General features: G+C 28.3%; 1 protein-coding gene across 1 annotated transcript; it reads right to left on the bottom strand.

The window, feature by feature from the left end:
* Window positions 1-157: 157 nt before the first annotated feature.
* Window positions 158-17,704, bottom strand: LOC132917613 (ATP-binding cassette sub-family G member 8). The gene is made up of 15 exons (XM_060978438.1): window positions 17,435-17,704; window positions 6,020-6,199; window positions 5,625-5,964; window positions 5,368-5,555; window positions 5,137-5,293; window positions 4,450-4,558; window positions 4,093-4,328; window positions 3,799-4,012; window positions 3,541-3,732; window positions 2,660-2,843; window positions 2,444-2,584; window positions 2,232-2,382; window positions 2,022-2,145; window positions 1,530-1,816; window positions 158-1,453 (listed from the first exon to the last, which is right to left on the bottom strand). Exons 2-15 carry the CDS (start codon window positions 6,190-6,192, stop codon window positions 1,214-1,216), a joined length of 2,736 nt encoding a protein of 911 aa, XP_060834421.1. The 5' UTR covers window positions 6,193-6,199; window positions 17,435-17,704; the 3' UTR covers window positions 158-1,213.
* Window positions 17,705-17,722: the final 18 nt, after the last annotated feature.

Below are 17,722 nucleotides of genomic sequence, written 5' to 3'. Positions count from 1 at the left end.
TTCTAAAGTAAATTGGGCAATTCTTTAAACAGTTAATACTCATTATCTCAAAACGTTTTAAGTAAATTTTTTTACATAATTTGAATATATTACAAAACAGTTCTTCTGATTTTTAATTTTTAAGTTTATGAATGATAATATACATTTTTAATTTTGCATTCTAAAGCATATTTTTTTTATCAATTTAAATATGTAGTAATTACATTTCAAATGATTAATATACTTGTTGTAGATAAGTACTTAAGATTCAGATTACGGTTATCTACTATGAATAACCGTGATTTAGAAATAACTATATACGTTTAAAATAAAACTTATATCATCAAAGTTATAACTAATTAACGACTTAAAAGTTCAATTTGCATACATCAAAATTCTCAAAAAAAGTATTGTACTTAGAAATATAAAATTAAAAATGGATGTCGTAATTTAAAAAGTTAAGATAGTTCAAAAAAGATAATGATAAAAAAATAAAGCTTAAAAACCTTTAATACTATTCAAGATATGAGTATTGAGTATGCACTGTTAAAAGAATTACTACACTTTATATGAATATATTATTTTGTAGTGAGCAATTTTAAAGTATATACAAATAAATAATATTAACATAAACCAATATATATATATATATATAGTTATATACCTATTTAATTATTCTAATTAATATATTTATAAATAGTAGGTAGTTAATACAAAAATACAATATATTATTTATACAAAAATATTTAAAATTACATAGATTCACTAATAGTTAATGTTGATTCTATTCATAAAATCAAAGAAAATTGAGCGATTTAAACGAGAGAAATTGTCAATCATAATTCTAGTGTATAGGATTTATTTGACCTAACTTACTAATACAGCTATATTATATAATATTATAAATATTATATGTACAGTATTGCTGTATAAATAATATAACTATTCGTTGTACATTTTAATTTGATCTAATACTTGACTTGACACAATAATAATATAAATATAAATATATAATATAAAATGATGAATTTTCCGTCATAACATTCATATCACGTGTTTATGAATTTTATAAAATATTTAATTATATATAGCAGCTCTAACAATGTATATTATATTAACAAAATTAAAATTAAAAAAATACCTCGTACTTTCAAACAAAATTTGTTTTTCGATAAAATATATAATTTGTTATAACTAAACACAAAATTTAACATTTTAATAATAATATATTCAGTTATCTTTGTGGGCGAGAAACTTTATGAAATCTGTTACAAAACCTACCAATACTTATGAAGAAAAATATAACGATTAAAGCAAAAAATCCCCACAAATAGAGGCCAGCTAATAATGAATCCTTGTTGGGGAATATCACATAAGGCTCCACCGCCGGTGACAATAAACCATGGTGAATTAAGGCTGCGGTACCATTCGGAATTGGACAGGGTAATTGTACAATTATGTCTTGATGTTGAATCTAAATCATATCATGTATGAAAATTGTATAAACAACGATACATTATTAAATACAATTTAATTTGTTATTTGTTTACCTGTTTGTTGCGACATACAAGGGTAGAAGCGAGTGAAGAAAGAATGTCGTGACTGTGATCTTTTTTTAATAATGGCAACATAAAATACCTAGTCGGTGACAAAGTCGAAATAAATCGAACACCAGGTATTTTCTTAAGATCGGAAAAATTGAGTAGTATACCACTTACAACGCCTGACACAAGAACAGTAATGGTTGTCAGTACTGATGAACTGAGACGGTCGGGCATCAGATACCCTATCGCTGTTGCCATTAACTGCAGAGAACTCATATGGATCGCAATGTTTACTTTAAAAATATAACATTTAGTAAATAAAATATTTTTAAATCACATATAATTGTGATTAAATGTTTATTAACTTTTAAGTTTTAATCACAATTAAGTCTAGAAAATAGAAATATTTTGTAATAACCTCTGTAGTACACCTACTTATAAAACATTTCTAATATTTCTAGACAATATATTCTGGTATTCATATTTATATATACTCACATAAGTATGTAAAAAATGGTTCCGTGTTGTTTAAATCGTAATCATGGTAGAGAGCAGACATTGCATATGCTGGCACAGAATATACTATCCAAATTAAAGCAGTAGGAGGGATACTGCAGAAAATCTAAAAAAAAAATGGAATATCTACCTATATTACCTATCATAATCGAATTTGTGTTTTTATTAATATTATTTTTTAATTTTACTCACAGACGTTACTATGTACACAAATCGACTATATAAATTATCAGCAATATCACTTTCAATGGAGTCACGATCATTTCCATGAGTATCATTTAATGCAATTTGTAAAATGAGGGGTAGTGCTCCAACTATCATAATACTGTAATAGTAACCCATTCTGAAAAATAAATAATTAAATATCATCTCATAAAACTTCAAAGATTAATGATATTTTATACCTGTCGCCAAATGAAAGTTGAGGATCCGTAGCTGGAATGTCCGAAAATATTGTACCAAAAATTATAGACATTATACCCGCAATGAAAAATCTAGAAACCCATCGTAAACTACTCCTTGGCTGTGAATACGCCATGTGACGTCTAAAAAAGAAAAATACAATTTCATATTAGTTATTTATATATGTACCTAATTAATAACAGTTATATGTATCTTACAATATTATGGCAACAATTTGTATTGGCACAATTGCAGTTCGTGGTTTGCCTGGCAAAGGTTTTGGTGGTCCAGGGTCTGGTAAAGGTTCAACTCTTCTTCTAAATAAATCTGCGAGTTGTTCTACTCTTTGACTTGACTCTAACATGGCCTCGGCTGATAAATCATCTAGCGTGACTAAGTCAACTAAAAAAAAAAATTGTGTATATAATGTATATAGTATATTCTATATTAATATTTAAGGTAGAACACGATTGAGAACGGTCCTTATCGGCCGTATCTTTTTTAATAACACGATTGAGAACCTACTAACTTTTATGCAACATTGCTGCACTGATTAAAGATACAAAATAGTACCTATAACTGATATTAAATTTTAAAATGATATATTATTATTTTATTAAAATTTGATATAGAAATTGTTGTCATTTCAAAAATACACAAATATCAATTATTTGTCAGTTTAAGATACAATTTAAATTATTTTCCCAGGTACTTATTTCCAGTTAATTTTAGATATCGTAAGAAGTCATGATATTTTAGTGTTTTTAAACTCTTAGTAAGAATTAATTGTAGAAATAATATGATCATAGTCATTACTGGCCATAGTTTTGATAAAATTGTTTTCGATTGATTTCGTTATTGTAACGGTTTGTATTTGAGTTTCCTTCAAAACATAAATCACTACATGTGTAGAGAATAGAGATACTTGCTAAAATTTAGATAAACGACAACGTCGCTCAAAAAATCGTTTTCAATCGTGGCACTAAAAAAGTAAAACGTTCTTAATCATATAAAACCGAATATTTAATCAGCAGATTTTATTGATTATTTAAATCAATTAATAAAATATTTTATAATTTGTTATTTATTGATGACTTACGATAATAATCTGAAGGATTTTTGAAAGCTGGACACGGATAATCAGCCGATGAAAAATATGGCAACATATTTCTGCGTCGACCAGAATACATTAAGTGACCGACTGATATTAATGCAACTCTTGAAACCATGGTAAATATTTCATAAGTGGGTGGCTGCAGTGTCACCATTACGATACGCGGATTTACACCAGCTACAATAATTAAACTTTTTTGTTGATTTATCTATTATAATTTATATGTAATATATAATTACTTACTTGGTGCACCAGCAGCCCATTGTCTAAGAAACTCGACTAGAAAGAACGTGTCGAATATATCCATTGTCACTGTTGGTCTGTCAAGCATTATAATTTCTGCGTCAGACATTAAATGGCATGCAACACTTAACCTTTGGGCTTCAGAGGCAGTTAGTTCAGAAACATTGGTATTTAAAACTTGTCCTAGACCCAACTCTTCAATAAGTACTCCCATCTAAAGTAGAAATTGAATATATAGTTACATAAAGTTTGTAAAATTACTATTAATATGGATATATGATAATATTTACGAACTTGGTCGTTTTGAGACACTTTTGGTATGGCACGAACAGGAGCTTTACGTAAATGAGAATAAAACGCTAAAGTTTGTGCTACACTTAAATTAGGAGCTAATTTAGCCTCAGCGGGTATATAGGCAATATGTTTAGAAAATGAAGAAATAGAAATATTTTGGCCATTAAGCAATATATGCTGTACATGACATGGGTGACGATTTGCAAGGCTACTTAAAAGAGCTTCCCCTTCTCGTTCTAGAAAAAAAAATACAAAACTAGATAATGTGAAGTATACAATAAATAAATTAATAAATAAAAAAATTGTATATCGATAAAATAAATCAATAAAAAAATTATCGAAGTGAATTTTATGTACCAGACGTCATCATAAAGGCCATTACTTCACCAGCTTGAACTTCAAACGAAATCCCTTGAATTTTTGGCCTTTTTCCATCTGAACTTCCAGGTATTTCTAGTCCCCTTACCTAAAATGTAAATAAAACAATAGTTAGTACTTTTTATAAAATATATTTATTAAACTTAAATAAACATATAAATTTCATTTCAAGATATTTTATGTGAAATAATACTTTTGTATCATCAAATATATATATAAACAAAATATACATTTTAAAATTATACATAGGTAATAACATTAATAATACGTAACGATTCACCAGAGTGTATAATATGAAAGTGAAATATCATTCAAAATAATTGCTTTATCAAACCACTAGGCGTGTAAAAACAGTTACATTGCGTTTAAAATAACAGTACGATATTTGCTCTGTGCATCCAAAATCAATAATTAATATTATTTTAAAATCAATTACCATACGTTATAAATTGATTATTAAACAAGCATATATTATAATGAATTTATCAAGTAACATCGAGCTCACTTAATTTAACATTTTAGCTCATAAAGGTTATGTTTATATTATTAAACGTTTATTTTATACGTTTATAATATACCAATAACGTATACAATAAACATATATCACATCTACGAAAAATAGGATTTTTAAATCATTCCTAGTAGACTTAGATAATATTATTTTACCTGTAGATATGGATAAACAATTGCAGGTTGTCCATAAATGTCTGACCGATTTGGACTTAAATTGCTCATCATACTAATACTCCTATCTCTAGGTGTAGTAGCTGTTGTACCAACAACTGCTATGGAAGCTGGCCGACCACTAGTTAAATGGTGAGAACTATGGTAGAAACAATACAAATTTAAGTTACTTGAAGTAAATCAGTTTAAGTTAGATTATCAAAGTATAAATACCTATAATGATGTGCTGGATTAGTGTAATGATGATGATGATGATTCATTTCAGATAATGCTCGCAAGTCGTGTACGCTTCTCCGCATTGTTGGTAGTTCTTGTCGAATAGGATATCCGTGAGGTGCAAGTAAATTAGCTTCACTTATACTTTTTCCTCGACGACCTGGGTGATGTCTTTGTAAAGTAGGCTAAAAAGAAGATTTGCATAAACAATAATTAATAATCATTTTCTAATTTGAAAAATAAATTATACCTACCCCGCCGTGGTACAGTGCGTGATTGCAAAAATCCGGATCACTTCTGGTTCTCGTATACGGTCTTTGGCTGCGTATAGCTGCTCCATCCTCGCTCGAGTCATAACCACTAGATCCATCCCTGCGACTATTGGGTGGAAATACTCTGGGTAAGCCAAATTTTAAGTATGTGTACATATTCGAGCTCAGAGGAGATTTGTGTACATCATATTTTGGACCGTATCGTGGATGGCTGAGTATGGACTGCACAGTAGATTCACGCAACTGAAAGTTACCATATGGTAGGGGGGACTTCTCACTCGACCCGAGAGCAGAATCCGTGAAATCAGAATTTAAATTTTGCCTAAAAAAGTATTTATGTATATGTATAATGAATAAAATGAATAAGAGACATTTACCTGTAAATACTCCAAGCGTGAAGATCTTCAGATGCTGGTGGTCCCATTGACGTGACCGCATGGTGGCTTAAATGAGGATCTGTACCAGCTACAGAATATCGTCGTTCACCCATTTCCCACGCTTGGCCTCCTCCGCCTACTCCTCCGCTACTAAACCTTCTCGGGCCCGGCATGTTGATTCTGGGAAATTAAAACTATTTATGAGAACAAAATAAAAATAGTGTTCATCAGCTCAAGCGACAACCACACATTATGATTCCCAAATGATGAAATGCAATAATAATATTAATTGTCTAACGTATACATATCGCGCCCTTGACCATTCTGTATGGAACAATTTCCATTCGATGGCGTATTAATTAGACGCATACTTGACACAAATGATTAAAAGACCGATTCGAACTTCACCGGATATGGTGATTGCTAAACATTTGTTATCATCAACGATAACGAAGGAAAAAATACTGTAATCGAGATTGCATAAAAAGCCTAATGTTTCGTAAGCAAAATTACGATTAATTTGCTATTATGTTTGTTGAGCCATGATCAACTTTCTATATTAATCATTTAAACCGCGTGTTGCCCGGTGCCCAGTGGCACATAGAATGACCGGATGACAATAGTCGATGCGGTTACATATATATAGGTAGGAAAATATGCTACACGTAGTCTATAAATCACTCGTTGTTATTGAAAATTGAAATGTAATTCAATCGCAGATTATTAAATTTTAATATTTAGACGTTGTCGGTATGCATTATACTATGTAAAATCCATTAGCCAACGCAGCCGTATTCTAACAACAATATATAGCTAGCGGTGGACAATGACTGCGGTAGATTATATTGTATAGGTGTGCAGTACACGTGTATTATGTATTTCAGACGAAGCACCCACGCAAGCTAGCTATAATAAAAGATTCGGCCGTCGAACCCGAAAATTACGTCTGGATCATTATCTATAGGAACCCGATCTGTGGCTTTGCGATATATATACACCGCGAGAGTAAATTACTAAATACAGCTAGAGTTAGGTACAACAATTTTCTAATTTCAGTACACGTGATGCTGCCAAACGACAGCTGCTATACAGCCGACGGGAGAAGAACAGTCGGTCGGCCACAGGAAATCGTATAATAAACATCAAGCGTAATACGCGCGCGGAATCTCGTATACGCCGCGAGGAAAGTAGTCGATCTCTCGTGCTGCCGCTCGTCTGTCCCAGTTAATATTATTATTATACTATACGTAGATGGATGAACAGAAAATGCAGTCTACGGCATTGATGACGATGACGGTGATGATAATAATGCGAGCAAAATAACTGGTCGGGCAGTCGGCACGCGCGACATCCGATCTGCAGTCCTACTAGCCTAGAACCGGCGTAAAAATGATCGAAACCCGTTTGGAAACGATTACATACATACTAACCGTATAATATGTATTTTATACAAAAGGTTATAGGTATATATTATATGTATACTACCGTTGCGTATGGTACACACTATACGTCTATACGCATGTATACGCGATACATTGATGCAATTATTAATTTGTTTTTCTTATATTTCCCTCTCCCGGTCTGTGCGTAGTATGTACACGAACAATTTAACATCGTTCATTAACACAACGACGACGACGACAACCGATATCAGACAGCCGTGATGATGAACTATATATGTTCAAGGACCGTGACGGGACCTATAGACCACCTGGCAATAATGTATATTATGTTAAAATAATAACAACAACAATAATAATATGCTCTGTAGTCATGGTATACGGTCGCTGTCGTACATATACGTGACGACGAACGAGCGGAATAGAACTTTATTTCCGATCTCGGCGGGATGACGGCGGCCGGTACACGCGCATCCGAACGGAACGTAGTATAATAGTTATGTATATAGGTAAATATAGGTATATAATATTATAAAATAGGTACGGTGTGTGTGGTCCATAACCGCGTAGGTACTGAAATATTCTACAATGGGTTCGCGCACGTTCAAAATTTGTTGAAAAAATTGCTTTATGCCCAACTATCACGCGTGCAATGGCGTCTCGTACATAATAATATTATATACAAGATACGTTTTCTCAAACTTTTGCATACCTAAGCATTTCTTTCTGATTATTTTATTCACGTACAAATACTATCGAACAAAACAATCAATAACAATGACGACAATAGAAAAGTTAAATGTCACCAATAACAATTTATTTCCGGTGTGTTATCAATTTATCATTAAACATCTTGTATAGGTATTAGGTATGGTATAAACTATAAACTATAATGTATATATATTTGCACAATTCCGGACTTTGTATGTAACATATATATAATATATACTTTTTATAATGAAAATGATCTTCTATTTATAAAAAATCAATTAATTTTTGACAAACCACAGTAATATATTTTGCAATATTAGTAAATAGTAGGTACTTAACCTTTATAATATATAAATGGCACGAAATCGGAAATACTAATTGTGAATATTAAAAATAAAAACAGTTTCTAACCATAGAAGAAACCAATTAAAATCTAAGATTCAAAAGTAAAATTTCTACACTTAACGTATTTTTAACAGATTTTTTTACTTATTTATTATTTCTTTGAAGTTCGTTGACCAAACATTCATGAATGTCTTCTTTTAAGAATGTATTTGAACTCAAAGCATGTGTGCCATCAATCGGTTAATCGTCCATTAACCACACAAACCGGTCTTTCTAGTGGTATTATAATTTATCAATATAATACTCTGTTTATCCAAAAAAAAAAAATTCTCGACATTATAATATATTCAACTTGGTCGAAAATTATTATTATTATTTTTATAATGGCTTTCTCTTAAGCTTCAAGCTTGGACGAGTGTCAGATTACCATAAATCCTATTGCTAAAATACACTTCATATAATCATATATTCCCCTAAGTTCTAAATAGGTACACGACCGATTGTTGTTATGAAAGCGATAAACGTTATCTTTCTGCTTACTTAGGTTTTGTTATAGTTTATTTTATTTTACACGATTCTATTGTTTATTACTATAACATCGTGATGTCATTATACTCGTTTTTTCTAAAATTATATCGTTTGTGCAAACGAAAGTATTAGACAGCGCAATTTTAATTTTTCTATCATTCTTACATATCTAGAAGTTACTTAATCAAAAACCATTTGATTACATTTTTACATAATGTACCTATGATAATGTTGTATATTATAAGTTTCCTTATTATTATGTGCCTACACTGTGTAGGTTACACATTATGGAGTTTTTTAAATTTGATAGCAGTAATCTAGTGTACTAATAGTGTCTATGTATATACCAGTGGCGCAACTAAAAAAAAATTTTAGGGGGATTACATTATTACAATATATATATATATATATAAGATTATATAGGTTATTATAGTAGGCCTCGGAGAAATTTCGGAGAGGGTTATCACCCCTTAGCCCCCCTTTGTTGCGCCACTGGTATATACTAATACAGTAATACTAGAGAGTTATATAATATATATTATAGAGCCTTACTAATACCTAAAACTGTGTGTCTGTGTATAGTATTAGATTTTTATTATGATAATTCAGAATATATTTATTAACTTTTCAGACCTCAGTAAATACAATTATAAAATTTTTAATAAGCTTATTGGTATACTTTAATACTTACTAAGCTATAGCAAATTTCAAATCAGCTACATAAATAGATAGAGTTGTTTAACTGTTTTCAATTATTTGTAATTGAATATTGCAGATCAATAACCATCAATGAATAAGTGGCGGAGATAAATAGATATAGAGAGAAGTAATATCTTTGTATCTTTAATTTTCTATAAAAAAAATATGCGTTTCACATCAAATGCAACTTGATTAGAGCGCATCGGGTGACGGTTTTTACTCAAATAAATGGTTCGTGTATTTATAATAGTAAATAATAATTAATAGTTCTGTAAATATAATAATTTTAAATTTCCCACCTTGACAAAAAAAACCACCTCCCGGAGCGCTATGATCGAGTCGCAACTCGCATTTGATGTGAAACCCACTATAAATGCATTATTTATACTTACCAAACCAGATACCTGTAACCTATATTACTTTTTTTTTTCTTTTACAATATTTGTATTTTTACATTTAATTTCTCCACAACTATTTTACTTTTTAATAATTAAAAATTAAAATTGAAATAACTTGATCTAATAACATTCTTTTTTAGATATTAGTTCAAATGACACCTGTATTATACCCGTATAGTTTATTCAGAGACAATTTTGGGACCCTACAACATAATATGTCATACAAATTGTTAACATTATACCACAATAAATAGTCGATAAAATGCTTCGATTTTCAACTTTGAGAGTGGTTTTAGTCGTTACTCGTTTTAGATAGAAAATTGAATCTAATTTGTATTTAGAAATCAACATTAAAAACTCCTAAAAAAAATGTTATAATCAGAAAAAATAGACAAATAATCAAGGAAAAAAGGGCCCTATTTTAAGCTAAACCAGTATTTAACTAAATTGAATTTTTTATTACGTTATGACTCAAAAATGAATAACCGTAGAAAATTGAAATATTTACAAAGTATTTATACAATCATTTTCTATAAATAATATAATTTTTAAATGTTTCGACTTTTTTAGCTATTTATAGCCAATTTAAATTTATTAAATATCAAAAATGTATTTCACATTTTTTTATAAGCCTTCAAAGTTAGAAGTCTTACAAAATTTCGAAAATTACAATTAATTTAGAGTTAATTCATAAAAAAAACTTCTGTTTATACCTAAGATTTGGAAATTTAATAGTACAAGGTTCTTTATGTTATAAAAAAAATTTCTACCAGAAAGTCATATTAATTTTTTATGACTAAAGTTTAAATTTTCATGACAATAGATATTCATCCATAAAATAATTATTTTTCAACCAATGATTTTTGTTGTTAGTTGTAATTCATAAACTAATAACCAATTTTCATCTAATGTTTATAGCAGCAGTTCCCGACCGGGAGGAATTCCCTCCTCCCGGGAATTTAGAGTCTGCTCGGGAAGGAGGGTAGTGATGATGGAATTACGAAAATAATTATGTTATTTTACAATGTTTTTACATTCAATAATTTTTTCTTATACATAATATTATTACTTCGTAGGTTGATTTAAAATAAATTTTTAAAATGATGAAAATAATAAAAATAAATAGTTGTATATTGTATAATATACCTATAGTTATTTTGTATGATTTATTTGCACCGCTCACAAAAAAAAAAAATTCGCCTAAACTAATTTAAGAAGGGGAATGAGATTTTAGTAAATTTACAAGGAGGGCGTAGGATGAAAAAAGTTGGAAACCACTGGTTTATAGTGTTAATACTATTATTTCCTATTCTTAATTGGTATATAATTTTCAAAATATTTAAAATTACGAAAATTACAAACTGAAAGTATTTAGTAGTAAACGTTTTATAAAATATTTAATTGTTATAACTAAGATTTGAAAATGTAATGCAATATTCTTCATAAGTATAATATACTGGAACTAAAAATTATAAAAATATTCACTCAATTAATTTTTATAGACATTTGAATGAATTTAAATTAGAAAAAATACGTATTTTAACGATTTTTGATATTAATTATTTTGACATAAACAAAAAACAATTATTTGAGTTTTATAATAATATAATATGGTATATACATATTATTATTATAGTAATTAAATACTAATAGAATAAATGCAATATTTTCGAAAATAATTACATCAACCTAACGTAATATTAAAAGTAAAATAAATTAATTTTATAGCTTTATCAAAAAATATATCATAAAATATATTTTATGATATATAGGCTGATAGTAAATAACAGCGATGATGAATAAACAGATTGTAATATTTAAATGTTTATAATAAAAGGTTTTAAAAAATATTATTAGTATTTTAAATTAAATAGGTAATCATTAAATATAAACTACATTGGATGTTCTATAATATATTGTATGTATTTATGTATAATATATATACCAAACTATATATAATTTAAGAATTGTGATTTTTTTTTTTTACGGTGCGATACTTTATAATAATAAATAATAACTAAATATCTATCTAATGTTTACAATATTTATTGACATAGTTTGTGTAGGTTACTATAACCTAACCTAATACAAGTTGTTAAATTCAAATCTTTAGATACATTTGTAGTCGATTTAACATTCATGGTAAAAAAAATATCAGAATAGCGTTTAGATATTTTACTTATAACAAGCCTCATCTATACGCAATAATAGCGTTCGATTTGTATTTTTAAAACTATTGAGAGGTTATTGACCTCTATTGAGTATATTATGTTTATTTAATTCCTTCGTTTTTTATTTATTGGTTAACAAATAACTTATTTAAAACGTAAACAATAAGAAAACATTATTAATGGCGCCTGTGACATTTCCAAGCATCACGTGGATGTATATTGTCAAAACAATTATAATAGTATCGTTAAAAAAAATCTACAATATTCGTCTACATACAAATTTAATTCTTTAGACCACTTTGGTCTATAGTATTACTTTATTTAGATATGAACACATTTGATTGACTGTATTTCAACTCTGCTACAGTAAGTATATATATATATATATATATACCCATTATATACACGAAAGTACCGTTCTCGCATAGCTATTATATATTATTGTACATTGATAGTGCGCCCTATACTATATAATGTATCTCCCACTATAATGTCCTGGAATTTTCGTGCCAGGAATGGGTACTATATAATTTCGTTCCCAAACCAAACAATTGGCGTTTTTTCTTCTCGTTAATAGCATTCAGTGGCCATTTTCGAGGCTAATTAGAACGATCCTGGGAACGAGATCTGTTTCGGTGTATATATAACATAATAATAATATATATATAATACAATATACATATATCTGCTCCACAGGAATACATGCCAATGCTCTCTTCCGAGCGATTGTTCACGCTATGGAAATATCTCGCCAAGATGATGGTTAAAAAGAAAAAGACAAAAACTAAAATTAAATGACAAACGACAGAATGATCTTTTTTATATCCATGTCAAGGACAGACCTAAAAAAAACACTAACTTGTAGAATCGATTACTATCATCACAAAATTGACGTCTTTGACCGTGGAATCGATGACATTCTTGGACACAGATCGTTCATTGACCTGTTATAAAATAGATCTATAACCTTAATTAATTTCAGTTCGTTTGTAAACTATAAAATCAATTAGTCTTACAACTCAATTGATACATTAATAATAGCCACATACAGATTATTATGTACCTATACATGAATATAAAATAATTAAAGATATTCAACTTCGTAAATTGATTATAATATTAACCTCGGTTCTGTGTATAATATTATAATCAAAATGTCATTTATACACAATGTATATATAATAATAAGTTTAATACTTGTAAATGCAAATTGCCAATTGCCAATTGGTATTATAGTAGAGCATTTTTCTAGAAACCACAGAACAGATATATTATACGTTTCAATAATGTTCAAAGAAATAATATTTCAACTTAAGACTTAACTGTAGATATTTTATTGTTAAAACTTACATAAGTAATAACAATAATTAAAAAAAACCTAATGAAGGTAAAGCCATTAACTAAAACGTTCGTTTACAGCCGGTATTATATAATATTTACTTATTCTTTATAAATATCCATTAAATAATTTTTAAATTAAAAAGAAACGATTTGGTCCATACTTATTTTTCTACGCAATGCCATAAATACATTTATTATTATTGTTATTTTTTTTTTTTTTAGTTTAACTGTTCAAATTTCGATATTGTATGAGATATCTACCATACAATAGATAGCTTTACGCCATTTAATATTTTTAAATTATTATAAAATAAATATTTTTTACTTAAATTCAAAATAATTGTAACATATTCAAATGCGAACAGTTCACATATCAATCTCTAACATTTGTATACCTATGTTTTTTTATTCATTTTCTATTGTGTGCTCATTCAAGCATTTCTGAATAACGTTAAATATTTATTTGAAAAAACAAACTGTAAACTTTTAGATTGCCGAATAGATCTGTGGAATAATTTAAAAACTGTTTTTTTTTTAATTCATTCATATTCGATGATTGATGTGAACCTATTTGTACGGAAAACTTGATCATAGCAGCGTATACCTAAACTATATACCTATTATAATACATTTAATAAAAATAAATTAGATTATAATATTGCAGTCACAGGTTTCATAATAATACATACGTGATATTATCAGTATATGTATCATGTATGTACCGTATGCTTGTTCTTTCAATAGTAAGTGAATATTTATAATAAAAAATGTATTACGTGAGAGAATAATGTAATAGCAGTAGGTATTATAGACTATAATAATATTAAACAGATAGCTACTCTAAATATTAGAATTTAGAATACAGTTGTTTTTTTACATTTTATAATGTTTAATACAAATAATGTGTTCCTCTTTATATTTAACTTAATTTGATTTTATAAGTGATTGGCAATTGTAATAAATATTATTTTATAAATTATAGTCAAGGTTAATAAAAATAAAATCAATTAGTTGAAAAACAGTAAAATTGCATAGGAAAATATAGCAATATATTATGTTTTTACATTTCGTATATTGTTAATTTTTCTGTACATTCGAATAATAATAACCAAATCACTAGATCCCCAAATTATTCAATTAGAAATACGCAGTGTAAGTTCTCAAAGTCTTTGAGAATGCCAATCAAAATATATATATATTTTTTTTTAATATCACATGTTTAGATTTAAAGTGATAAAATAAAAAATATGGAAAAGTCGATGTAAAGTAGACAATAGTCTTAACGATAAATTCAAATCTGTTTTCAGATTTATTATCACATTATTAGATTAATCAATACATTTGGCAAAGAACATCATGTTTACATTTCTATGTTCCACTACGTGTTTAGACAAAGATAGAAACAGTTGGTATCGAATCCCCTCAAATAATTAATACATTTTTGTTATACCTAATTTAAAAATATTATTCGTGGGTAATCAACACTTTTAATCTATAATAATATATTTTATACACACAAGAGTTTTTTCAAATTTAATATTATCTGGAAAAATGAATTCAACTTACTATATTATTAATTGTTAAATAATTTTCTATAGTAATATTAATATATTATCAAAAAATACATTAGTAATATACAAGTTGACCACTCAGAATCTTTATTTGTATACAATAATTTATCATTGAATTCAACTTTAGCATATCCATTATAGTGACCTACTCAATGGACTGGTACACACTCATCACTCATGACTCATAAAGTAATATTAGTATATTACTCTATGGGTACACTCGACACTTACTGTACAGCAGAGTATAGTTACCTACTTTCGCCCCTTTACTTTTTAATATGTATGGATAAATAAATATAAATATTAATAAATAAGACCTTTAACATACTTTTTTATATAAATATCATTGTTCCTTTTATTTTATTGTTTGGTTATTATTATCTGCTGCAAAATAATTCAATAACTTTCAAGTATATACCTACTAAATTACAATAGTTAAAATTACTATAATATAAACATTTGGAAATGTTAAATGCTATTATCTGTTAAACGTAGGTTAGTATCTAATGTTTAGTAGAAGTAAATATTGTGCATAATAATATAGTGTCAATTGCCACATTTTAAATAGGTATACATGGCTATACATGAGCATATTATACTAACTACGTAAAAAAAACCTAAACAACAAATAGTTATACGATTTGCATAGACATTAGACATAGTAAGTTGAGTAGCCATAAATTTTAACTTTTAATATATCCATTACAATTACTCAAACAGTCAAACATATAATATAGTATACACATACGTGTATTCTGTATATGTATATTGTATATTGTGTACTGTGTATTTTTGTATACATATTAACGATTTAATTTGTTATATACATGATGAATCTACTGATATAATATATTAATAAACAGGGATAAAATACCTAATGGTTATTGAAATAATTATTTAAATATTTGCGTTTTTGATTTTAGTTTTATAAGACACGAAATCTGTTCATTATTTATTTATAAATCAATATGGTATTTATAGACATAATATTAATGTTGCAATAATTTAAATTCTATAATTTTATGATTTACATTGTTTATACTGAGTAAAAATCAAAATATACAATTGTTTTTAAATCATACATTAGTAATAATTAATAAATAATACGTTAACTATTATAGAAATAACCCCCTCCCCCGAAATAATTGATCATTTTTTCTGAAACGCTTTTTTTGGTCGGTCTTAACTAACCTAATTTTTAGATTTAACCTTTTCATACCTCCTTCCCCAGAAAAAATTGGTTTATTGCGCTATTGTAGTATTAATTAAAATATAAAATGTTATAATTGACAAAACTTCTTTAGTCAAATTTATAAGTTTGGTAATACTAAAACAGAACATTTATGGGGGCATTAATGAAGGACAATGTTATTAAAATTCACAGATAATATATTTATATTATTTAGAACGGTTTTCTGATAAAACTGTGTATACATTTGCTATATTTGAATGGTTAGGGAAGTAAAGTACCTTTTACAAAATTGCACTCATGCCCTCGAAACATTATATGGTGAACTGGTTTTTATTTTCAAACAAAGAATATATTTATATAACTTTTAAAACTGTTTTTTTTTCGAAAAAATTTTTTTAGGAGAAATCAACTAGAAATTAGCTCACTTAAATCTGTCCTCAAGACATGAACACGGTTCCTCTTCAAAACCTTCATAATAATTGTGTCTACTTTATTCGTGACCATACTTTGTACAACGAACACACGACAATGTTGCCGAATTCCAGCCGTAAACACGATAAACTTCCTGTGACGCCAATATATATGGAAACATACAGCAAGTATTATAATATTATGAGTACCCAATACTCATTATCGTGCCCCTTGCCAAGTTTAGAGGTCAACGCGTTGCATTCCTCCGGGACTTTTTTTTTATAATTTTACTACCCACATGATAATATTATAATATTACAGATTTGCCATACGAATACAACCGCGCCCCGTTGTCATTTAAAAAAAAACCATAAATAAACATTCACTGAACAATTGTTTGCATTCGGTCGACAGGAGGGACGCCCCTGCCCTTGTGACTTGACCAACCCGTTGTAATATACTAAACAATGACAATGTTTTTCGATGACGTATCTACCCACCACTTAAAACCTACACGATTCAATCAAAGTGTAAATATTTTCGAATAACATTTCGCTCTCAAGTACGATAAACGTATAATAATTATTTGCATAAAAAATATAAGTTATATAATTACAATCATTAACTAATTTTACATAATAGACTTACTGCACAGAAACGTATATTCAGCTATCTGTCCATAATTGAATTGCTCCTGAACTACTGTGGTGGCCTTTGTATGTGTATTGGTTATCGTGCAGCACTTTGGTATTAAAGTATTTATGCTACTCACGCCATTGTCGAATTGGTGTTTAAAAAAAAAAATTTTCCACTTTTCGACTACTCGACTTAACAGCACATTTGGAGGGAATATTGCGGCACGGACGACGGACAGGTAAGCGGCAGTAGATACGAACTGCCGCGGTGTGTGAAATCGTCCGAGACACCTGCACACCA

This window comes from Rhopalosiphum padi, chromosome 1, assembly GCF_020882245.1.
Source record: "Rhopalosiphum padi isolate XX-2018 chromosome 1, ASM2088224v1, whole genome shotgun sequence".
In the NCBI taxonomy this organism is placed as follows: domain Eukaryota; kingdom Metazoa; phylum Arthropoda; class Insecta; order Hemiptera; family Aphididae; genus Rhopalosiphum; species Rhopalosiphum padi.
This window is presented reverse-complemented; position numbering and strand designations above follow the sequence as displayed.

Bases quoted from the DNA above. Each gene is read 5' to 3' on its own strand.
- LOC132917613 (XM_060978438.1), bottom strand. From the start codon at position 6,192: ATGCCGGGCCCGAGAAGGTTTAGTAGCGGAGGAGTAGGCGGAGGAGGC. The intron at 3,733-3,798 runs GTAAGTAATTAT...TAATTATTGTAG, and splicing joins ATGGGCTGCTGGTGCACCAA to CTGGTGTAAATCCGCGTATC. The intron at 1,817-2,021 runs GTGAGTATATAT...ATATTTTTAAAG, and splicing joins ACCATTTTTTACATACTTAT to TAAACATTGCGATCCATATG.